The 24,832-nt window shown below is 37.9% G+C and overlaps 1 protein-coding gene across 6 annotated transcripts in view; it reads right to left on the reverse strand.

The window, feature by feature from the left end:
* KDM1B (lysine demethylase 1B) overlaps positions 1-24,832 on the reverse strand; it is a 53,505-nt gene that overhangs the window by 14,203 nt on the left and 14,470 nt on the right. For 4 of the 6 annotated variants that reach the window (XM_020986818.2, XM_020986815.2, XM_020986819.2 and 1 more), the window contains 9 exons: positions 24,195-24,399; positions 22,055-22,239; positions 19,767-19,943; positions 19,160-19,234; positions 16,575-16,712; positions 14,814-14,985; positions 12,917-13,044; positions 10,116-10,247; positions 9,738-9,812 (listed from right to left, as the gene is read on the reverse strand). In XM_020986818.2, coding sequence (XP_020842477.1) covers positions 9,738-9,812; positions 10,116-10,247; positions 12,917-13,044; positions 14,814-14,985; positions 16,575-16,712; positions 19,160-19,234; positions 19,767-19,943; positions 22,055-22,239; positions 24,195-24,399 — 1,287 coding nt within the window. Of the gene's footprint in view, positions 1-6,059; positions 8,894-9,737; positions 9,813-10,115; positions 10,248-12,916; positions 13,045-14,813; positions 14,986-16,574; positions 16,713-19,159; positions 19,235-19,766; positions 19,944-22,054; positions 22,240-24,194; positions 24,400-24,832 lie in introns of those variants that run through there. The other 2 variants (XM_020986821.2, XM_020986820.2) reach the window with 2 other exon arrangements.

Below are 24,832 nucleotides of genomic sequence, written 5' to 3' on the forward strand. Positions count from 1 at the left end.
ACTCTTTGTGACCCTATTTGGGGTTTTCTTGGTGAAGGTATTGGCGTGGTTTGCCATTCCCTTCTCCAGCTCATTTTACAGATGAGGAAACTGAGGCAAATAGGGTTAAGTGAATGCCCAGGGTCACATGGCTAGAAAACGTCTGAGGCCGGATTTGAATTCAGGAAGATGAGTTTTCCTAACTCTAGGCCCAGCAACTGATCCACTGCGCCACTGAACTGACCTCATTTCAAACAGTAATTCTCAAAGAGAGTTACTAGGAAGAACAACAAAGGAGAGAGAATCTCATTTCCCTGCCATGTAGCATATAACATAGCATTTTTACTTCTACCACAGCTAAATGATGGCTATCACTATTCAAAGGGCAGGCTGGTCTGTTTCGTCAAAAGGAAGGGTAAGCAGCTCAAGGAATCCCTCTTCTCTTTTCAGATTACTGAGGAGAAAAGTATTTTTTCTTAAATGAGAAAACTTCAGTGTAAAAACAGTAACTAAGTAGCATCTGAAAAGGAATTCTGAGCCTGTAAGAAGGCTGGAGCATAGAACATGATGCAAACAAAGACGACAGAACACCTGAAGCCAAGTGACAGATAAAGAGAAGGAAGCTAGAGTCCTTGGAGAAGCAGCAGCTGTTTGTCCTCCAAGGAATTATAATATGGAGCCATAGATGCTATGAGGTTAAGAGAATATCCAACAAGGATCCAATGAAGAAGAAACATGTCCTGAGGTTCAGTCCCAGATAAAAGATGCCGCGATAGCTTCAGGTTGACCTGAAAACAAAGAGGTCTGCCGTCCTCCTAGCCCACGGAGCCCAGGACATAAGAAAAAGCGGTTTTCAAACCAAAATACTATTTCCTAACTTCTGGTAATTCGTGTGGGCAAAAACAATCCTGCCAGAAGTAATCGAGAGGGAGCACTGCTAAAGTTTATGATTTCTTGTGAAAGAAAGGAAATCCTCAAAGCAATGGTTCTCAACAGTGTGTCCTGTTTCATCATGTGTACCATGAAACTGTGGATGTTGTATCATTGTAGAGAAAAGAAAATTTATGAATAAATTTAATACTGCTTCATTCTCATGGTTCTTTACATCATGACTAACGGGAAAATATGCCTAATATGAATGTATAAGTAGAGTCTATATCAGATTGCACACTGTCTAGCAGGGGGAGGAGAATGGGGAGGAGAAGTGGGAGGAGAAAACTTCAAATTCAAAATGTTATGGAAGTGAATGCTGAAAACTAAAAATAAGTTATCAAAAAATTAAATTTAATATTAGTTTTACTCACTCAGCATGTGTTATGTGGGAAGAAAAGCAATAGATATTAAGATGTACTCAAATGAGAAAAATTATATCCAAACGGGAATCATAGTGGTCAACATTTAGGGAAAAGTCAGCAGGGCCAAAATCAAAAGGGACATTGTTGTTGAATGCCTGGAAAAAGAAAGTGGATGAGGAATTGTAGAAACACACCCCAAGCCTGGCCTAGAGATGTGATACAGCAGCAATGCACAACTATGTGGCACAGTGGGTAAGAGTGTCAGGCCTGGCATCAAGAAGACTCAAGTTCAAATCCAGCTTCAGACACTTGCTAGCAGTGTGACCTTAGGTAAGTCACTTAAATTCTATCTACCTCAGTTTCCTCAATTGTAAAATAGGGACAATAATAGGACCTACCTCTGAGGGTTGTTGTGAAGATAAAAGAAGATATTTTTAAAGTGTTTTGAAAACCTTAAAGTGCTATATAAGTGTCAGCGATTTATTAAATTTAATCCAATTAAATTTAATTAATCTACTGGAGTTCTGTCATAAGCACAGCCACGCACATACTTTCTCAGCTTGCCTTAATGACTAAAGGTGAATGCATCAATGAGAAGAGTTGGAGCTTATTCTCACTAAAAGAGAAGTGGTGTAATGGAGCAGAAAGAATATTGCTTTTGGAGTTAGAGGACCTGGGTTTGAATCCTGACTATTACCTACTACCTGTGAAAAATTATGCAAATTACTTTACTCCTTTGGGTTTCATCATTTATAATATGAAGATGTACAGACTAAGTCAGTGGTCCCCAAAGTGGAATATACAAAGTGGAGTTCACTGGGGGGCTAGAAAAAAAAATTATAATTTCTATTTCTATTTAATTTTTTCTAAAAAAAATAAGCCTTAGTAATATTTAATACATGAATTGATGCTGGTGCTCTCTTCCATGTCAGGCAGTCATATGTCATATATGATATGTAAGATATCTTGAAGTAAGATTAAAAATTCTACAACTCAGGTTGATACTGGCACCCTCATGAATTCATTTGATTTCAAATTTTTGGTGACACACTACTGTTTCCATTTACCCAACTGGGTATGCTTATGGATCATGTTGTTTGGTTTTAACTAAATTAACACTAACAAAATGGCCGAGTGACTTAAAAAGAATCCTGAGAAAGAACCTCAGATTCACAACAGTATCATCTGGCACATAGCTTAAAACACAAGACAAGGGAGTAACAAAAAAAATTCCATAGCTGACATCTCTGCTCCAGTTAAGAACTCTTCTACTAGCTGTGTGACTGTGGGCAAGTCACTTAACCCCCATTGCCTCACCAAAAGAAAAAAAAGAACTCTTCAATAATCATATTACAAAATAAAAACAATAATACTCTAATCAGATACAACAATAAGTGACTCAATAAATATTTATTAAGCACTTAAACATTAGGGCTACAAAAAGGGGCAAAAGATAGTCTCAGCCCTCTAATAGCAATCAGAGGAAAAATGAAAGATTCCTAAGATTATTTGAAATATGGTTTCATATTTACTATAGTCAACTGTGAACCTCATCCTAAGTATATATCAAGCTTCTAGATACTAGCTAGTGATAGTATAAGACTATCAAAATTAACAAGATATTAAAAAAATAAGCTTTTTTTGTTCAAGATGATGTAAATGTGGTCACCTATAAAAATTCTCATATCTACACATTTTAAAAACTTGGAAATAACTTTTCCTAACCTATTTAAAAATGTTCCATACAGTTCCAGTGGGTTTTGAACCCGAATGTCAAAAATATAAAAATACATTGGGTATGGTGGTACATGAGTGTAATCTCTGCTACTGGGAAAAGCTGAGGCTGGTGGAATGCTTGAGTTTGAGAGTTCTGAGCTGCAGTAGGGTAGAAACCAATCTGGCAACAGCATTAATTTCAATACCAAAATGTTGAACTCCCACGTGGTGTAGGGGGTCCCTAAGCTGCCTAAGAAGGGGTGAATTGGCCCAGGTCAGAAATGAAGCAGATCAAAGCGTCTATGTGGGGCAGCTAGGTGGAGCAGTGGATAGAACACTGGCTCTTAAGTCAGAAGGACCCGAGTTCAAATTCGGCCTCGGACCAAACACTTAACACTTACTAGCTGTGTAACCCTGGGCAAGTCACTTAACCCCGACTGCCTTAAAAAAAAAAAAGCATCTACGTGATCAGCCTGTGGCTGTACTTCTAGACTACAACAGAGAAACCCAATCTCAAAAAAAAAAATTGTGTGTGTATGTAAATGTTATGTCTTTTGATCAGTTTCAATAACTGACTGACACTAGAAAAGATGGAAATTTACTAACTGTACTTTAACAAAAAACCTTTATATAATTTGTAAACGAGGCTAAAAAGGGAGTACTATGATTTGGCAAGTACAGTCAATGATACACTTGTTCCAGGTCAACCTATGTATCTTTGTGAGACCAAGCATCAAAATAAACAGACCTTGGAACTAGACATTCAACTCACTGTATCATTAATGCCTTAAATCAGGATTTTTCAAAATTAATGAAGCATATTCAATCACATTGCTTTCCCATTACTAATATTAATAAGAGCAAAAAAGGTTTTATACCATTAACAAAACGAAAATTTATTTAAAAATATTTTCTGTATGTCATCCTTTAGTTCCTATATTGTGTATGTTTATATATAACATTAGTGCAGTAGTACATGTATATAATTAACAAATACATACTGGAATGTGTATTAACTGATGGATGTATGATTTTAAAAAAAAGTATGGACACCACTAGATTGGATAATCACTACATCTGAGCCTATGCTCCTATGGACAAATGATGGAAATCTTGAGAAGTGACTATTTTATCTTAATCTGATGTGCACCCTAGATTTTGGGAGAGCAGATTTCAAAGGGCTCAGCACAGATGTTAAGAACCCATGGACTAAAAATGTACTGGGCAAATCAGCCCAATGGGATCATGCTCTTGAGAATGAAATTCTGAAGACAGAAAGAGAAACAGTTACAATGAAGAGAAAAACAGGGAGTTATACAGTGTCAGTCAACAAGTATTTATTAAACATGTTGCCATGTGCCAAACACCATGCTAGGATCTGCGAATACAAAGTTCAAAACAAGGCCCCTGCCCACAAAGAGCGCACATTCTAAATGAGAGAGGCGACACACAAACAACTAAGAACATACACAATACACACAGTAAAAATGGAAGATAATCTTGGTGGGGTGTGGGGGTGTGGTCGGGGTGGGGACAACAAGTGTGAGCAAGCCTGAAGCCAGAAGGTGGAGGTGAGGAAGGAGTGCATTCCAGCTACAGAGGACAACCAATGCAAATGGAGTGTTGTGTTTGAAAAACAGCAAGCAGACCGTATAGCAGGGTCACAGAGTACAAGGGAGTGACGTGTATGTTTGATCCTAGGAGTGAGAGAGTGAGAGAGAGAGAGAGAGAGAGAGAGAGAGAGAGAGAGAGAGAGAGAGAGAGAGAGAGAGAGATAAAGAGTGAGTGTGTGTGAGAGACAGAAAGACAGAGAGATAGTGAGTGAGAGAGAGTGTGTGTGTGTGTGTGTGTGTGTGTGTGTGTGTGTGTGTGTGTGTGTGTGTGTGTGTGAGACACAATCAAGCCTGTACTTTAGTAAACAACTTTCGTACCTTACAGGGGGATGGACTGGTGAGGGGACTCAAAGCAGGCAGACCAACCAGCAGGCTACCACAATAGTCCAGGCACAAGGGAATGAAGGCCTGCACCAAGGTAGGCACATGAGTGTAGTGAAGGGGATGTATACAGGAGAGATCATGAAATCAATGAGAGTGCAATTCAAATCAATTTAGCAAGCATTTATTAAGTTCCTACTATGTCCCAAGCACTGTACTGGGCATGAAGAATACAAAGACAAAATGAAAACAGTTTCAAGAAGCTTACAGTCAACTGGAAAGCAATGCATCAACCAAACTAAGCTTTAATGAGACCAATGGAAAAGATGGCAGCACCAGTAGGTAATGGGAAATAAATAAGAAAAAAAAAAGCGGCATGATCCTATAAAAATATCAGTAGTGCTGAAGCTCAGAATGAATTAAGGCTGGCAAGGAAATCAAAACATGATTTAAAAAAACACTTTTTAAAGCTATGATGCAGGGGAGGATAAAAGACAAGACTGGACAGTTGTTTGGGGGTATATGGAATGATAATAATGGATGGTGGAAAGAAGGTTCAGTAACAACTTTTTTGCTTCTGTAATAAAAATACTAGCATTTATATATCACTTTAAGGTTTACAAAGCACTTTACAAATATCTGATTTTATTCTCACAGCAACTCTTCGTGGTAGGTACTATAATTGACCACATTTTACAGATGAGGAAACTGAGGCAAACAGAGATTAAGTGACTTATGTAGGTGAGTGCCCTTTAGGCTGGAGACAAAATGAACAGAACAAAAATGGCTAATACGTTGTTGATCAGTAGGAATTTAGTAATATCCATGATAAGTAACGAGAGGTAGTGTTGCTAAGTGGAAAGACAGCTAGCCTCTCTGAGGCAGAAGATCTGGGTTTAAGCCCTGTCTTGATCCGTACTGATTATATGACCCACACAAATCACTTAAACTCTCAGTACCACCAGAAGACCTTTTAAAACCACAGACTTCAATAAAGTACAAAGTTGAATTAGTCAATCAATCAAAAGGCATTTATTAAGAGCACTTACTATATTCCAGTCATTGTGCTAGGCACTGGAGATACAAAGACAAAAATGAAACAGTCTCTGCCCTCGAGGAGCTTACATTCTATAAGGGAAGAAGAACAATTACATATATAAGTATGTACAAAACAGATACAGAATATTGGGGGGGGGAGGTATAGAATGTGCTGGGGAAGAGAGGATGAGAGAAGACCTCATGTAGAAAGAAGATGATACCTGAGCTGAGTCTTTGAAAACTACAGATTCTAAGCAGAACTGAGAAGCGAGGGCAATTACAGACAAAGTGCTTCACTGGGAGTTCCCTACACCAGGAAAATCATAGGGGCAGTCCAAAATAAAAAGGAAGAGGACAAGAAAGCAAACTCTTAGCTCCCCTAAGTGAATTTATATCCTCAGGCCCAGATGAAATGCAACTCAAGAACTGGTCGATATTGTTCATCAGCCAGTCACTGACCTATGAAAGGCCTTTGAGAAAGAAAAAGGCAAAACAAGTTGGAAGAAGGACAAATGTTGCCCCAGTGTTTTAAAAGAAGGGAAGGGAATAGAGTCTTTAAACTATAGGTCAGTAAGACTGAGAGATTCTTGGCAACACTTGAGAACTAGGAAGCAGTGATCACAAAGAGCCAGTACAGCTGCTTCAAGGAAAAGTCTTGCCAAATTAACCTCGTTCCCTTTTGACAAGAATACTTGAGCGATAGGTCAGGGCCCATAGTAGAGATAGATGTGATGTTTAAAAAGTTCAAGAGATATAGTTGGAGTAACTAGTCATTTTATTAATAATGTCAGCATTTTGATAAAAGGAGTTCATTGATACTCCCGAATGCTAAAGACAATCATGGCAGCAGAATCATGGCCTATATGCCCTTGGAAGAGGGGTGTTCCTGAGGGTGGCAATCAACTCTAATAAACCTTGATTATATCACTTACTTCTAAGTTACTCCCAGCCCTGGGTAATCTATTCAAAGAATTTATATCCCCACCAAGCCTGAGCTAGCTGGGTGAAGTAGCAATTACTCAGAACAAGAAGCATGCTAAGCCTCTCTTTCATCAGCTCGTCCTAGAAAGATTGAACAAGGAAATAGGACAGGAAAAATTTTAATAATTGGCTATTAATATGAGAGAGAAATAATCATTTCTCTCATAGAGTTTATCTAGATTTAAGTAAAATATCTGACAGTCTCTCATGCTATTCTTATGAAAAGGATAGAAATATATGGCCTAACGAGCAATGCAGTTAGCGGGATTCAAAGCTGGTTAAGAGTTATTATTAATGGTTCAATGTTAACTTGGAAGGAAGTCTCAAAAGGAGTGCCACGGGGATCCATTTGTGCTTGGCCCTGTGCTCTGCAACATTTTTATTAGTAACCTAGATAAAGGCATAGTTCAATTCAATAATTGCTTATCAAACACCTACTACGCAGCAGACATTGTGCTAGGTGTTGGGGATAAAAGGTAAAACTAAAACAGTCCCTGACCTCCAGGAGCTTACATTGCGTAACAGCTGGTGTACTTATCCAATTGTAGATGTCTCAAAGCTGGGAGGGGCTGTTGACAGGCTAGCCCACATTAAAGAAGCAAAAAGATCTCGGAGGGCTGGAATGCTAGGCCTGGTCAAATAAGACTAAAACTAATAGGGATAAGTGCGAAGTCTTACACTTGGGTTCCAAAAACCAACTGTGCAAGGACAAGATGAGAAGGTATATTTAGGCAGGAGTCTGTCTAAAAAATATCTGGAGATTTTAGCAGACTGCAAGCTCAGCTGAAAAAAAGACCCAGATCTGATCTAAGGTTTCATTTTAAGAAAGTACAGAATCTAGGATTAGGGAGGTCATGGTGTCCTGCTTTACTTTCTCCTGGTTAGACCACATCTGTAGTACTATGGCCCACTCTGAGCACCAAGCAATTGATAAAGGTCCCCAAGATCATGCCAGAAAAGAACTGAATGAAGAAAGGGAGACATTTTGCCTGAAGAGACAATTTGAAGATGGCAGGGTAAACGGAGGGATGGAGGGGAAATGACCACCATCTTCATATACTAGGAAAGCTGTCCCATGACTTACTCTGCTTGGCTTTGAAAGGCTGGGATGGGAGTGGTGGTAGATATAGGACCTAGAAGCTACAGAGAAACAAATTTAGAAGCACTGTAAGTGAAAACTTCCTAACAATCAGAGCTACACAAATGTGAAAGAAGCTGCTTTATGAAATAGTGCTACCCCTCAAAGGAGAGAGATCTTCATATAAGGGTGGATAAATGTCGGGTATTCTTGTTTATATATGGATTGGACTAGTTGGCCTCTGAGACCTCATCTGATTTAAAAGGACAAACATTTACTGGCTAAGATACTGTCCTAGGAATGGGGGGACAAAAAGTCAAATGAAAAAAGTCCCTGTTCTCAAGACTTAGGGGCAGGGCAAGACAGGGCCAATAACTCAGCTACAATATGTGTACATTGATGTGTATACATATAATAATTCTAGCAGGAAGGCAAGAATAATAACAACTATGGAGATCAGAGAAGAATTCTAACAAGATGGCATCTGACCTAATCTCAGAAGGAAGTGAGGGAATTCTAAGAGACAGAGTTGAGGAGGAAGAGCATTCCAGGAGCAGATGGAAAGGCACTGAGATAGGAGTTTCCATGACAATGTGAAGTTTGCTATTTCAACCAAGTTGAATCTCTCTTGGATAACTGAGGGCTTTACCATGCTTCAGGGTTATCATTCTTAACATGAACTGAACTATAACACCAAGTATTGAAGACTGTGCAAGGAACTGGACTAAATCTGCATTGCACTGAGCCTAGGACAGAGACCAGAAATGTTTTTCTAGACTAAATAAATTCCTGATAGCAGCTTGGTGTTTTTTTTTGATGCTTTCATCAAAATATGCAATGAGCCCCCCAAAAGTCCTGAAGACTCCAGTTATCTGGAATGTAAAACAAAAGCCATTAAAAATAACTCCCACATAAACAGGCACCTTTAAGGACTGAGGAACAGATCCAACCACTTTGGAAAAGCAATCTGTAATTATGCAAGAGAAAGACACAAAAATATTCACAGTAGCACTACTTGTAACAGAAAAAAGTTAGAAATGAATTGTAAGCCCAACAAGTTGGGAAGAGCTGAACAAACTAGAGCATATAAATAAGATGTAATAAGTATTACTGTGCCATAATGAATGATGAATACGAAAAGCTTAAAGAAATACATGAAGACTCAAACAAAGTAATGCACAATTAAGAAAACATAAAGAAGGGGCAGCTAGGTGGGGCAGTGGATAGAGCACTGGCCCTGGAGTCAGGAGGACCTGAGTTCAAATCAGGCCTCAGGCACATAACACTCACTAGCTATGTGACTCTGGGCAAGTCACTTAACCCCAATTGCCTCACCAACAACAAAACAAAACAAAACAACCACAACAACAACAAAAAAAAACCATGAAGAAACCAGTAACAGATAATGACTACAACTAGTTGAATGAATACAATTTTAAATCTGAAGTCTGGGCCTCCGATTCCATCAGCATGAGTAATTTTGTAATTTCCCCATGTGGAAACATTAGTAAAATTATAACTCACACCCTTCCTTTCTTTTACCAAACAGTAAATTATTAACACATAAGGCTTCAGAGACTATTCATCATAGTCATTTTCATGTTATTTTAACTTGTATAAACTTGTTGGGGTTTATATATACTATCACAAAATGTGCCCTGAAAAAACCCATCTGTAGTGGTGAAGAAAAAGAAAATAAAGTGATGTATTAGTTACCTTTTGTGCTGCCCAAACTGTACCATCTATGGTAGTGACTTGGACATCTTCCCCAGAGTAGTCAATGGTCCGAACCTGTTCGAAAGAAACAATTATGCAAAGACAAATCACTGGGCCCTGAGATTTGCAAGGCTTTTTAAAAAATGAATTCCAATTACTTCAGAGTAGCTGCAGCTACCTAATTAGGAAGGATACTGATACTAGCCACAGCCTAACAGAATGTATACAAAATACTTCCATGGAAAAACATGCCAATACCCACAAGCAGGCACTGTGAAAACAATTAAGTTTTCTATTGCCTCCCAATCCCTAAACTCCACCTGCCCTGGAAACAAATTAAATTCAACCCAAAAGTGATCTACTTTTGCTAATACTCACTGGAAATTTAAGTCGAATGTCCAGTCCTTCAGCCAGCTTCTCAATTATTACAGAATACCCTGGAGTCAGAAGCGTGTGATCACCAGCAAACTGAGCAAAGAACTCATTGTGGTCCCACGAGCGAGCAGACACCTGTGGAATGTAGGTGAGGCAATTAACACATAGGACTATGTGAGTCAACGTAGCCACAGCTGGCAAATCCTGAAAGGAATTCATGATGGAGAAACACATGCAAAGCACCATGTAGACTAACGAAAAAGTGGACAGGGCAGGTTACAAGCCCATAAAGATTTTCATATCCTTGATTATTCTGAAAACTCTGCTTTTTTTAAATGTTATTTTTTAGGTCACGGGTCACATCAGCATAAGCTAACATTCATAAGAAATAAAAGACGTAGTGAAGTCATGAGACACATCCACTTCATCTGAGCACTTAAATCTTGTGATAAAAATCAGTCCATATTTGCTTTGGTCTTTTCAGATTTTGATCCTAGCCTTATAGAACTTGTTCCTGGGTAAATGGGGGATTTTAAGAGCTAATCTGGATCCAGCGGGACTCAAATATAAAATATATCTACTCTTTGGCTCAAGTTCACATCCAACTCTGTTAGTTAACTTTTTTTTTTTTGGTGAGGCAATCAGGGTTAAGTGACTTGTCCAGAGTCACACAGCTAGTAAGTGTCAAGTGTCCAAGGCTGGATTTGAACTCAGGTCCTCCTGACTCTAAGGCCAGTGCCCTACGCACTTTGCCATCTAGCTGCCCTTACATCCAATTCTGAAAAGGTCAAAACAAGTATGAAATTACAAGGTGGGATGATCTCAATCACAATATTTAAATTGGACAGAAGAGGAGAAAATAAAACTAATAAAGCAGACGGAGTTCATGATTAGGTTAGGGTAGAAGACATCTTAGGTCTGTTCCAAGGGCTACGATTCTATAAAAACAACATGTCATTAATGGAACTGATATTCAGGATGCAGATTTTGATTAATAATGTTCTACTCATGTTGATAATTTTAGTGCTGCATTCTAGGTCACAGCAACAAGTGCAACTAAATACCTGCTACCTTTAAAACACTTTGTCCAAGAATTTTATAGTACATTTTGCATATAAGGATAAACAATGATGTATGATTTCTTTTAAAAAGAAAATTAAATCAAAATAGCGCAACATTCAAATGTATTAGTTCTTTTGGAAAGTATCAGTTGCTTTGCATATTGTTAACTCAGAGTAAACAATGAAGGTAAATTTGTAAGAGATATTACAAAAGAGATCAATGTAAGGTTGTAACTTGGTATAATGGAAAGAATACTGCTGGCATTGGCATCAGATACCTGGATTCGAATCCCAGCTCTTAAACTCAATAGTTATGACCTAATAAGTTACCCACATTTCCACTTATAAAATGGGGATGATAATAAACCCATATTATCTACATTCATAGGTTTGTTGTGAGGAGAGCACTTTGTAAACCTTAACATGCTATAGAAATTATATAGGTGAGTATAAATAATAACATATATGTCTATGTATATACATGTATGTATATACACACATAATCTGTGTGTATACACACATATGTAGTAGACAGATGGCCAAGCTTAGATTCATGAAGACCTAAGCTCAAGTCCCGACTTTGACACACATTTCCCCAAGTGACCATAGCAAATCACTTAACCTCTCAAAGCAAGAAGCAACTTTAGGTTAGCAAGAAGCTGCCAATGAGTATTGGTAAAAAAAATTCTGAATACCTAGTATTCTTCAAACCAATGAAATAACAGGTCTAGGTTAAAACATACAAGCATATTAAACATATGTGGTTATATGAATATACAGCTATATGTATATACACATACAGAAACTTTGACTAATGTCCTAAAACAACTATAAGAAAATTAATTATATTTGTAATTATATGCATATAGTTATATTTATATTTGTACTAAAAATTAGAACCACTGACTTTTTAAACTCATGGCTCGTAACTTCATTATAATCACTAGGGGATCTCAGTAAGAGATTTCTTACAGTTCTGTTTTGTTATGTAGATACAGATTATAACTCATCCACACCATCTCATCCTAGGGCTTGAATTTCATAAACACATCTTAACTGAGTACATCTTATATTTCCTTACAGAGTCTCAGTTTCAAGCTAACAAACTGTTCTCCTTCACAGCAGAACCATAAACAGACCTCCATGAATATATTTGCTAATAGTTATTTTCTACCTGATTTTGAAGCAGCTAGGTTATGCTGTGGATAGAGTGCCTGGCCTAGAAAAAGTTCAAATCTAGCCTTAGACACTTACTGGGCTGTGTGATCCTAGGCAAGTCACTTAATCCTGTTTGCCTCAGTTCCTCATCTGTAAAATGAGCTGGAGAAGGAAATGGCAAACCAGTCCAGTACCTTTGTCAAGAAAACCCAAATATGGTCACAAAGAGTCATGACTGAAAACAACTGAACAACAACAAAACTTTGATCTTGAGTTCAGGTTGATCCAATTTTATAAAAAGGAAGATCTTAAGTTGGGGGGAGGGAAGGTAAGAAGGGGAAAGCCCAGGCCTGTGATTTTACTGATGTAAGAAGTTCCAAACGAGTAAACTACTTCTACTAAAGCAGATTAGGAACTATCCGGAAATGTGTAGTCTTAGGAAGCTGCCTGTGTCGCCGGCAAGTTAAGTTATTTGTCAGGGGAGATACTTGAAGCCGTGTGACTCTGACTCAGAAGCTCTCTAATCTCCCTTCCATGCTGCCTCTGAGTCTGGCCAACTCCCACTTGTTATAAGCCCAAACCCACCTGATTCAGGTTGCTGCCACATGCATATTCCAAGTTACTCAGATGGAACTGAAGCACTTGCTCCTCTAGCTCACTGAACTGGACGCCAGATTCCTGAATAAAAGCCTTGTAGATTTCCTGGATTTTTTCTGTAATTAGAGATACAAAGGAAAGAGAACTTTTAAATTTTATTATCCAATTGCTCAGGTTCTCCTCCTGACTGAACTGAGGCACACTTCACTCTACAAAAGGGAAAAATGGTGTTCTTTAGAAGGTACACATGTAACAAGTTTTCATTTCCTGAGAAATTTAACAAAAAATTTTAAATCATTTTATTTATTTCATTAAATATTTACCAATTATATGTAAAAAAAAATTTTAACTATCTTTTTTTTAAGGCAATTGGGGTTAAGTGACTTGCCCAGGGTCACACAGTAGTAAGTTCAAGTGTTTGGTCCGAGGCCAGATTTGAACTCAGGTCCTTCTAACCTATCCTCTGAGCCACCTAGCTGCCCCTTTTAACAATCTTTTTTAAAAATTTTGAGTTCCAAATTCTCTCCCTCTCTCCCTCCTCGAGAAGCAAGCACTCTGATTTCAGTTATACATGTAAAGTCATGCCGAACATATTTCCATGTTAGTCATGTTGCAAAAGAAAACACAAACAAAATAAAACAAGAAAAACAGTAGAAAAAAGTATGCTTCAACCTGCATTCAGAGTTCATCAGTTCTCTCTCTAGAAGAGGACAGCATTTTTCATCATGGGTTTGGGATTGTTTTGGATCACTGTACTGATTAGATTAGCTAAGTCTTTTATAGTAGACATTCCTTACAATATTGCAGTTACCGTGTATAATGTTCTGATTCTACTTACTTCACTTTGTATCAATTCATTTAAGTCTTCTCAGGTTTTTCTGAGCCTTAGCCTACCTTTTAATTTCATTCAGATACCTTTCAATTCCTTCATTATCTATTCCCATTGTCTGTTCAATCTCTTAGACATTCCAATCTCTGGGAATTCTCACCCAGACCCTTCCCTGGTCACCCAAAGTATGTAAGATCTACCCTGGCCATCATTTGGGGCTGAGAATCTCAAGCCCACAAGGCTGAGAACCTCTCATGCTCACTCGTCTTTACAGGCGTCACCTGGCCTATGTGTGTTATCACTAATAAACTTTTCCTCTGGCTAGGGAAAAAAAAAGTCTTCTCAGGTTTTTCTGATACTATCCCCCTTCCTCATTTCTTATAGCACAATAGTATTCCATCACAATCATACACCACAATTATTCAGCCATTCCCGAACTGATGGGCATCCCCTCAATTTCCAATTCTTTGCCACCACGAAGAGAGCTGCTATTAATATATTTGTACACAGAGGTCCTTTTCCTTTTTTTTTTTTTATCTCTTTGGGAGGCAGAATTGTAGTGGTGTTAATAGGTCAAAGGGTATGCAGTTTTATAGCCCTTTGGACCTAGTTCCAATTGTTCTTCAGAATGGCTGGAGCAGTTCACAACTTCACCAATACTGCATTAGTGCACCTATTTTTCCACATCCTCTCCAGCATTTATCAACTTCCTTTTCTATCATATTAGCCAACTTCTGGGTATTTTAAAAGTTCGGAAACAGATAATTAATTCATTTCAATAAGATTTCTATGGCAAATAGTGTGCTGCACTGGGTATTCAAAGACAAAAATTAAATAGTCCCTACCCTCAAGGAATTTATATTCCATTCAGAAAAACAATATATAAAATATATATGGTCATTTATAAAGAACACCTGGTTAATATGCATAAAAGTTTCAAATTCTTGAATAAAAAATGCAAATATCCAATACCATTTATACATCATCATCAAAGAAAAGAGACTCAAACCAGCTATTGTAAGAACTAAGTATTGAGAAGACTCATCTCCCTCATACCTCCTAGAGGAACATCTTGTAGCTGGGTTTTATCTTTCCTCCACTCAGAAACAACATCCAAAATGGCATTAAAGTGGAAGTCCATGCGCTTATCAATAGTGGGGTCAGTGATTCTTCCACTTTCCTGGATCAAGTCACATCTTTCTCCAAGTTTGTGCATTTGAATGCCAAGCTTCAAAATAATGAGAATGAAAAGATGGACATTTTTCTTGGAAAAAAAATTATCATCTTAAATCACAAAACAAAAAAAAATTCCTAACATCCCAACACTTTGTTACAAATTAGAAGAACCCAGTTCTATAGTTTCTACTTAGAGATGGTAAATCTCTGTTAAGACCTGTTTTAATTTATTCTTTTATAAAACTAAAAATTATAAATACTATACACTCAAAACAAACAATAACTATATGGCATTATTTACTGAGAGGACTCAAAGAGAAAGCAAAAATATTTTAAAGTCACATTCAAAGATCTCAGCTAACCAAGGGCTTCTGGTGAAGTCAATTTGAGTGTTAGACATACATGGCTCTCTTATCCTTTGTAACACTACAGTTACAATTGGTGTAGCCTTCTACACTTAGGGTTACATTCACACACCAAGGCATGACACACCAATCAGAAAAAAAGTGGGAATACTTCCTATTGTCCACAGTTGAGAGCATCGAGAGCATCCAGGTGCTTCTGAACTCCTGTATGTATGATTTTATGAATTGCTTTCATTCTGCTACTATCTCAACACGATAAGGAATAGCCAAAAATTGTCAGGTTGAGGAAAATACTTAGAGAAATATGGCACAGTTGTATAATGGAAAGAGTATAGCCCGGAATTAGGAGAACTGGTCCTCGCCTTGATTCTATCACTAATTGGCTGACCATTGGCAAGTCATTTAAGACCTTCAGCCCTCAGTTTCTTCATCTGTAAAATGAGGAGGTTGAACCAGATACTATGAGTTCCCTTTAGGCTCAAGCAGTCTATGATTCTATAAAAAAATTTAAAAAATAACATTAGGGTCACAGTACAGCATCACTTCCTATGGCTCTTTAGTAGCTCACATTCATATCATGCTTTAGGATTCACAACGTGCTTTATGTACATACCACCATTTGATCCTTATAACAAGCCTGTGTTTATGCTGTTATTAGACCCTCAGTTCACAGATAAAGAAACAAACTGAAACAGTGTCTTTTTTTTTTTAATAGTGTCTTGCTGTGAACCAAACAGCTAGGAAATGTTTAAGGTAGGGTACAAATCTAGATCTTTCTGGCTTCAAGTCCAATGCTCTGGTCATTACACCATGCCGTTTAATCAATATTAACTGATGCTAAATCAATTTTCTCTCACTGCCTTTACATTCTTATTCTTCCTCTCTCTGTCTCTCTCTCTCTCCCCCTCCCCTGACCTTTTCATGTTCTTTTACCTTCTCTCTCTCACCCCTTCCTCTCATATATACATAAACACACACTAAAGTTCAAAGTTAACAGACTAATATGTAAGGACATATTCTTTCTAGCTCTTCCAAAGGAACTTGAGGTAGCCTTCAAAGATACTAAAGATCTTGAAAAATGAAAAGTTCTTTTAGGTTCATCCACTCCGGACAGCATCACAAATACTCCTTTTTTAAATACTAGGAGGGAAAAAAATACATTATTTCAGTGATCACAGTTTGCTTCCATGTAATGGAAAATAAAGCCATACACAAAAGATTCCTGAAATACTATTCTTTCCCTTAGTTATAGTACAGCTCTCTTAGAGAAACCCACTTGCTCACACATTAGGGCTATAGGGTTGTTTATACAGCCATTGACAATCTGAGCTCCTCTTCCAACTGTGACTCCTTTAAAGGATTTGTCATCCCAGACTCGTCCACCAATCCTGTCTTTGGCCTCTAGGACGATCACCTGCACAGACACACAATTCAGGTAGCAAAAAATGATGACATTATCATTGTTGATGCAGTCTGTTCTCTCTGTGCTCCCCAGCCCACCACCCTAGCCTCCCTCCTAGTACAAGGTTCCACAGCTGACGGTAAAGAAGTTCAGTAACGTTGCTCATCAGTTAGCATTCTGTTATTGGTAAAGAAAGGACTTGAAAATGAAAGCAGTTTCACCTAGCAGAAAAAAAAAATCCTGTTTCTAGTTCTGAGAAAACCAAAAAGCCTGGAACAAATCAATCAACTACTCACTGTTTCAGGTTTTTCCCCTATGATATCCCTTTTAATTCAATTCCTAGGCATAATATGAAGGTTGACAAGAGGAAAAATGAAATGAATTTGAAGGGCCTCTCAAAACACTACAACACTACCCTTTTATTCATATATACTATTATTAAAGCTTATTTTTTCAAGGTACAATTTTTCCAATGGAATGTTAACTTATTCAGCTTAGTTTTCATTTACATTCTGCTTCAACTTTCTCAAAGTTTAACCAGCTTAAGATACTAGTATTTCTAAACAGTTTTATGTAATACTAATATAATAAGGACGACTGACATTTGCCATCCCTTCATAAATTTACATATATCAGACTATTTCTCCAAAAGGTTCCACCAGGTGAAAAGTAGTGACTAGACTATGGTATTGGAATCCAAATGATTTAGGCTTTTCATTGTGTAGATTAGCTGACATCAGCACATTTTTCCCTACCCTGTTTCCTCTTTTCTATTTAGCAACAAGAACTTCTTGCTAGGTTCTCTTTCCTTTAAGGATTCCAATCTCAGATGTTTGTGTGGTTCTTAAACTGCTCAGGACCATCCACACCACTAAAAATGCTTATAAAGTTTATTGGTTCCTCTGTAAGGGTTCTTAACCTAGGATTCAGGAAATTGCTTTAAAAAAAAACTTAACTGTATTTCACTATAACTAGTTTTCTTTGTAATCCTGTTTATTTTTGTTATATTCATTTAAAAATCTTATTCTGAGAAAGGGATGCACAAGCTTCACTAGACTGCCAAAAAAAGTTAAGAATCTCTACTCAACAGATAGACTTGCTCTATGAAATCTTTTCCCTCAAAACTAGAATGAGTTCTTACTTCAGCAGATTTCTTCCTTATCCCCAAATACATAGTTTGGCAAAGTAATGAAAATCTTTTACGATGGATACCTCTTGGCCCATATCTTGACATTTTCCCCCCTGAGAGTAGACAATTCATGTTGCCCCACCTTCTTTGCTCACCACAAAAACATGTTTCTAGTCTCATGTCCTCTGCCCTGATAATTATGGGTATAGACATCACTCAGGTATCTATCATACCTACTTTATATAGACCCCTTTAAACTCATGACTCCATGGAAATATGAAAAGCATGGACTTCAAAAGGTTGTCTCCCAAGATCTAGGGTCTAGATGTCTCTTCCTCAAATATAAGCAGGTCTGAGTAAATTAGGAAAACTGAAGACCCAGGAGCTAAAATTCCCCAAACCATTCATTCTCACAATGAGATTTTTTTTTAAAGCAACACACTTCCTACCTGAGTCCAATACTGACCTTTCTATGCCAGCTACAACATGCTTTAAAGAATGGTATTCAGTTTAAGCAAGGAAAAGTCTCCTAACCATATTTATGCATGTTTTTTTTCTCTCTTAACCTCACAAGAAAAAAAACAAATGGGGAAATAAATCTTTCAATCTGGCAACGATCTTTAGGCAAGGAATAGAATATCAAAGCAAAGTATTTGTTTCTCTTAAAGCTGAGTGTTCTTTACAACAATAGCCTTTCAACAAACATTTATTATGTGCCTACTGTGTTGCTAGGTGTGCTGAGATTTTCCCTCATGGGCCTTATAGTCTAAAATGTGGCTACCGTATAGACATGAAGAGATAACTTGTTAAGATAAAATAAGTTAGAAGTGCATTAAAGAGTTGCAAACCCAAGTGTTATGTGAGGTTAAAGGGAAAAACATTGTTATTGACTCTAGGAAGGAGATAGACACTAGTAACAGCTTTAAGAACATGGTATCTGATTTTGGTTTTTAAGGATGGGTAGGAATTAAACAGGTGAAAGGGAAGGAGGAAATTACAAGCATAGGGAACAGTAAAGGAAAAGGCAGAGAGGTCAACTGGAACTAAGCCTAGCGCACTAACCGCTATGGCATAATGCCTCTAATGCCTCTAGAAGTGAAAATATTTCTTTAAAATTATGACAATTTTTATTTCTCATAAACCCTATTTTGATAATTAGATCCACCTTATATAGTGTATCTTTATTGGGATTAAGCAGTTGTCAATATTGCAATATTTACATTCTCCATACAGTAGAAGGGAACAAACCTCTAATGCCCTCAGAAAAAGCAGTCAAAAGGCCACGTTATCCTCCAGATATTTCTAGCACTGTATTTTAAGAGTTCCTTACCTTAATTCCAAAGTTGTGCAACTGCCTAGCAGCTGCTAATCCTGAAGGACCAGCCCCAACAATGATAACTGATTTCTTTAAAAAAAGAAAAAGAAAAAATTCAAAAAAACTGTACAATTACAGACTGAAAATACTGCTACACAGTTCATTCACCTTCATCTTCTGTAATCTCTCATAAATCTATCTTCCTTTTGCAAATGCTATTTTATACTTTTCTGTTAACCACTCCCTCCTCTACCCTCCCACTTAGGGTTGGAGAAATGATGCTTGCCATTTTCTTCTCTGAAGGGATTACTCATTCCATGTTGTTCTTTGTAGCAGACATACTTAACTTTTCTCCAAGATCCATGTGACCTATCAATGCTACTATTAGTAGTAGTACATTAGTAATATTTATCATCATTTGTATTATAATTACAAACTTAAATAGTACTTTAAGGTTTTTAAAGTGCTTTACAAAGATTCTCTCACTGGATCCTCCAAACAACCCAGTAAGGCAGTTGTTACAGTCATTATCATCCCCATTTTACAGATGAAGAAACTGAGCTTTAGAGCAGCTAAGTGACTATTAGCAGAGGTGGTATTGTTATAAACTATAGTCACCTACATTGTGGTAGTCTTTTGGGAGAAGATGATGGTCACGGCTGACAGACAAAACCCCAGTATTGATCAGACCTTTTCTTGTCATAAAATAAAGTATCCTCTCCGCTTCCTGAACACATCTAATGCGCACAAGGCCTCGGACGATAATGTGATGAGTGCATTTCTGAGGGGTAAGTGCTTCCTGCATTGTAGAACAAAATAAAATTGTTAAATCAATTAAATATTTCATGATAGTGAATACCCATTAGTTATCAGCCAGCGAGTAAGAATAAACAGATACAGGAGTTTGTATTTTATCACAAAAAATTCCCAAACCCTCATAATTCTTTTCCTCCAAAAAAACCAAAACAAAACAAAAAAATGATCACTGTATGTGGTATAGGGCCTAAAAGCATATTACGTCCCTGATTCCCTGAACTATTTAGTTTTTAAAAAGTCACCACAGAAATTATTGGCTGCCTATCTTCAGAAGGAGCATTTAAACTTGTGCCCATGTGAAATAAGAAACACAAAGACATCTGTGGGCTATGGGATCTGCTCTTAGTGAAAGTGTAGTCAGAACTAACCACCAATGAGAATCCAAAAGCATTTTTCAAAAGCAGAATGTGGAGATGATATACTTGGACACTGCTGTCCTTCCTCCTACTTCATCATTTTGGTAGATAACATGGTCCCTCAAAATTCTAGAGAAAAATGAGAGGTAGTATGGCATGGTGGGTTAGGGGAGTGACCTGGGAGTAAAGATCTACACAGGTTCAATTTCTGGCTGTAGTATACACTAACTATGTGACCTGGAGTTAGTCACAATCTCTCAGTGCCTCCAGGCAACTGCCTCCAACTTTCTCCTATTTCTCTCTACTTTTTTCTTTATCATTCCTCCTCCTCCCAAATCCCTCTGATAGCAGATCATGAGCAAGGACAAGAGGAAGGGTAGAGGTGTCTTAACTGCATGGAAAGATGTGGCAAAGTAGGCTTGGGATTGGTTATAGAAGATGGGTAAAAAGTATAGTCACTTGAAAACTGTGTTGAGCAAATTTTTTAAAATATTTAAAAGTCCTAAAAGTGTCTTTAGTTCATCATCATTATCATGGGATATTTCTATTATGGGCCACCAGGCAGGTATAGCAGAATCTCCTCATTCAAAACACACAGCCAATCTGAAAAGCTCAGAACACTTTCAAGAGATTTTTCTTTCATAATGAAATAGGAGGAAAACATCAATGAACAAGTATATTGAATCTAAATGCCCAAAAACAAGGAAAAAAATCAAGCAGATATTTTAATAGGTGGTCAAAACACTACCTGAAGATATTCATTAAAAAATGAAAAATGGAAAAAAAGATACAATTGAACATGCACACCTCCATTATACCTATATAAAAACATGTGCGTGAACATTAATGATGAACTAACGTACAGTAAACTTTAATGCTCATTAGAAGTTCTTTTCCTGTAAACTGCATAAGTTCCTAAACAGTTCATTCTGACCACTCACACACTGGACAAGAATTACATATGTCTATGTTGTTTAAAGAGCCTAAATTAGTGTAGATTCAGTATAACAACCATAACATAATTGTATTATTCCGATAATTTCTGAAGTCATTTGTGTGGTCAAGAGATATTCCAACAAGACCACTGGAGTGCTCATTATCAAGATTACATTTAGGAGGAGAAAAATCTGACGAAGTCAACAATTCCAGCCTTTTTAAAAAGTTTATAGTCCCTCCTATTTAGTTTCACAGCCTTCTTATGAGATTTTCTCAGTTTTGCAGATTAAAAGCTGATGTCCCAAAAGATCATGTTACTTACCCAAGGTCAGACAGAGCTATGATTAGACTCTTGGGCTCCCATCTCCCTTTCTTGTGTCCTCACCACTATATAATGCTGCCTCTAGGACTATCTGAGGAGTGGGGACCATGTTTCCTACTTCTACTGTAACTTGCAAAGTAGGATCCTACACCTTGTAGATGTCTCCCTTATTCAATGACCAGTCGAGCTTTCCTCTTAAAGAATCCAAAGGTCCATGTAGAGATAGCATCAACTTTCCTTAGACATACACAATCCACACCACATACACATATGGATATATGGCTACAGATATAAGCATAAATATATATGTAATATGTACTTTCATATATATGCACACACATACATATATCTATGCATGTTTACATATACATACACACATATATACACATATCCATGAACATGTGTGTGCAGAAACACATACACCTTATATCAGTGTGTATATGTGTTCTAACTGCACTGTATAATGCCAATCTTGCTTACTTTGCAATTAGTATACCACAGAGCAAGGATGAGGTTTCTCAAAGCCAAATACATGGTGGGGTCTCGTGAATATTCTGGGAACTCATAGAGCTCATCCAGTTCCATCACATCTGGCCTCACACAGAGGGCTTTTCCACATTCATTGGGCTGGTAGAAAGGCTGGAAGTACTGGTTCATGCCAGGAACTAAGAGAAGACAAACCAAAAGTAAGTCTCAGATCTCATTAATGTTTATTAAGCATCTACTACGCGCCAGGTACCATGGTAGGTACTGAGGATACAAAAATAAAAGGAAAAACAACCCCAGCCCTAAAGTAACTTACATTCTATGACTGTGTGTGTGTGTGTGTGTGTGTGTGTGTGTGTGTGTGTGTGTGTGTGTGTGTGTAAAACAAATACAAGGTAATTTGATCGGAAAGGGTCCAAGCACTTGAGGGAATCAGGAAAGGCTTCATATAGAAGGTGGCACCCAAATTGAGTCTTTTTCCTCCAATTCAATTAAAAAAATGTTAGATACCTACAAAGAAGGGGCACCATGCCAGGTGACAAGAACAGGAGTCATGGACTTGAAGAGGCTCACTTTCTATTAATTTCAGTTAATTTCTTCATCTCTCAGCTTAGGATTATAGATCTAAAAGGCAATTCAGGCCATATCCAACCCCCTCATTTTGCAACCAAAAAAACCACCATTGAGCTAAATCTAGAAGGAAACTGGGAATTCTAAAGTGTGAGGGAAGGAGTGCACTGCAGGAATAGGGGATGGTTGGGCATATAATTCTGGTAGCCTGAGTGCTCAGATTTGACCCTGAAATCCTGGCATGCACTAAACACATAAAGGAAGGAGGCTAAATTTTATTTTAAAGGTGTTGCTTTTTGTTTTGTTTTTATACTGAAGTTATTTGTTCTTAAGCCCCATTTCCAATGAATTATGAACCCTACTCAACAAAAACTAACATTTAATCAAAACTGAATGGCCAACTAACCGAGCCTGAAAGTACATTCCACATCTGTAGTTCCCCAACCCTCTACTGGGGAGAGGTAAGAATGGGTCATTATCAATTCTTCAGGATTCCTATGCCTACATTTTAACAAGGGCTTCTATGATTTGGGCAGCCCCAATACTCTAGGAGGAAGTTAGGGTGCCTTACATCAATGCTATCAGACTCAAACAGAAACAGATTCCTGAAGCCACATGTTGACTTAGAAAACCCAAATTTATATTATCTTTTGTGTTTTTATATATTTTGTTAAATATTGCCTAATTACATTTTAATCTAGTTCAGGCTTCATATAGGAGTGTTACAGGGGACTGATACCACTAACTTAGAGGCCACATAAAATCTATCTGTTTCATTAACAAGGAAGCTAACAGTTATACAGGAAAGAGGAAGACAAGAAATTTTTTTTCCCTTTATAATTTCTTTCAACTGAAAACAATCTGCCCAAAAAAACTTCTCCCACTGTCAGTGTCTAAGAATACGGTCCCCAAAACTACTCAGATGTTTCAGGTTTTTTCCCCCCTCAAAAACTAGGATGGGGGACTTCTGCTTCCAAAAGCCAAGATGGCAGAGTAAAAAGGTAGTTGTTTTTACCCTCCCCTATCAACCTCTGAAAGCCTAGAAAATATAGACCCAGGAAAAACCCTGGAACAGCTGAACCAGAAGAAAGATGGGGAGCAGCCGTGCAGCAGCCCAGGTAGCTTGAGGGATTAAAATGCCCCTCTTGCCTTGGGGGAAGGGGAGCAGTATGAAACTGGAGGTGTCCCAGGCAAGCTAGTGGAAAGCCCCATGTTAGCACAGCAGGAGGAGATCCTGAAATCCACGTGGTGGTGCAAGCAAACACCAACACCTGGACCTCCACGTGCTTCAGTGAGGGTGGGGGAACCACTGGGAAAAAAAATCAAAATAAATTAATAAAAAAAAATTTTAAAAATAGGATGGGCCATCATAAGAAAGCTACACTAAGTTAATAACAGACATGATTGTCTAACCATGCATAACGAAATCCAAAAAGTGAGGTACAACATATCAAGCTTGTTCCAGTTAAAAGGGAAATCTTTGAATTTTCATGAATCTCTCATTTCCAAGAGAAAAGGGGAGGAAATGGAAGAGGAAATGCTGGCCTAGGTGAACACTTCTTACCAAACACACCTGGAACAGCCTTGCACTGCTCCATCTTCTCAGGGCTGGCTTCACTGGGGTCTCGGTTGGTGCTGGTGCAGGAGGGGCTCATCCCCACACAGTCAGGATAATAGGCCGATAGTAAAGGCGCAGCCACACTATCTTTCAGAAAGGGAGGAAGGATAAGCATGGAATACCACCAGTGATTAGACACTTCAGCAACTCTCTGAGGTGGAGATGAGAGGAGAGCAAGATGGAAAAGGAAAGGAGAGTTAGGAATATCAAGAAGATGGAAGAAACAAAAGACAAAACAGATACATTCAATAAGGCTAAAATGATTTTCTTCATTTCATTTTATCTTTCCCCTTCCTTTCTTATTCTGCATTTTCCCCACTCAGACTGGCAATATTACAGATCCGAAATCTGAAAGTATAGGATTTGTACCAAATATGGCTTCTCATTCTTAAAAGACTAATTTTTCAACCAGGGAGTTCTTCCATACAGTTCACAGGATGATAGCTCAAGAATTGAAAGAGACCTCAGAGGCCATCTAGTCAAAATCTGCTCATTTTATAGATGAGGAAACTGAGGCACAGTGAGGTTAAATGACTGCCCAGGCTCATAAAAGTAAGTAGGCATTGGAGGTGAGATCTGAAACC

Source organism: Phascolarctos cinereus, unplaced genomic scaffold, assembly GCF_003287225.1.
Source record: "Phascolarctos cinereus isolate Bilbo 61053 unplaced genomic scaffold, phaCin_HiC Scaffold_4;HRSCAF=312, whole genome shotgun sequence".
In the NCBI taxonomy this organism is placed as follows: domain Eukaryota; kingdom Metazoa; phylum Chordata; class Mammalia; order Diprotodontia; family Phascolarctidae; genus Phascolarctos; species Phascolarctos cinereus.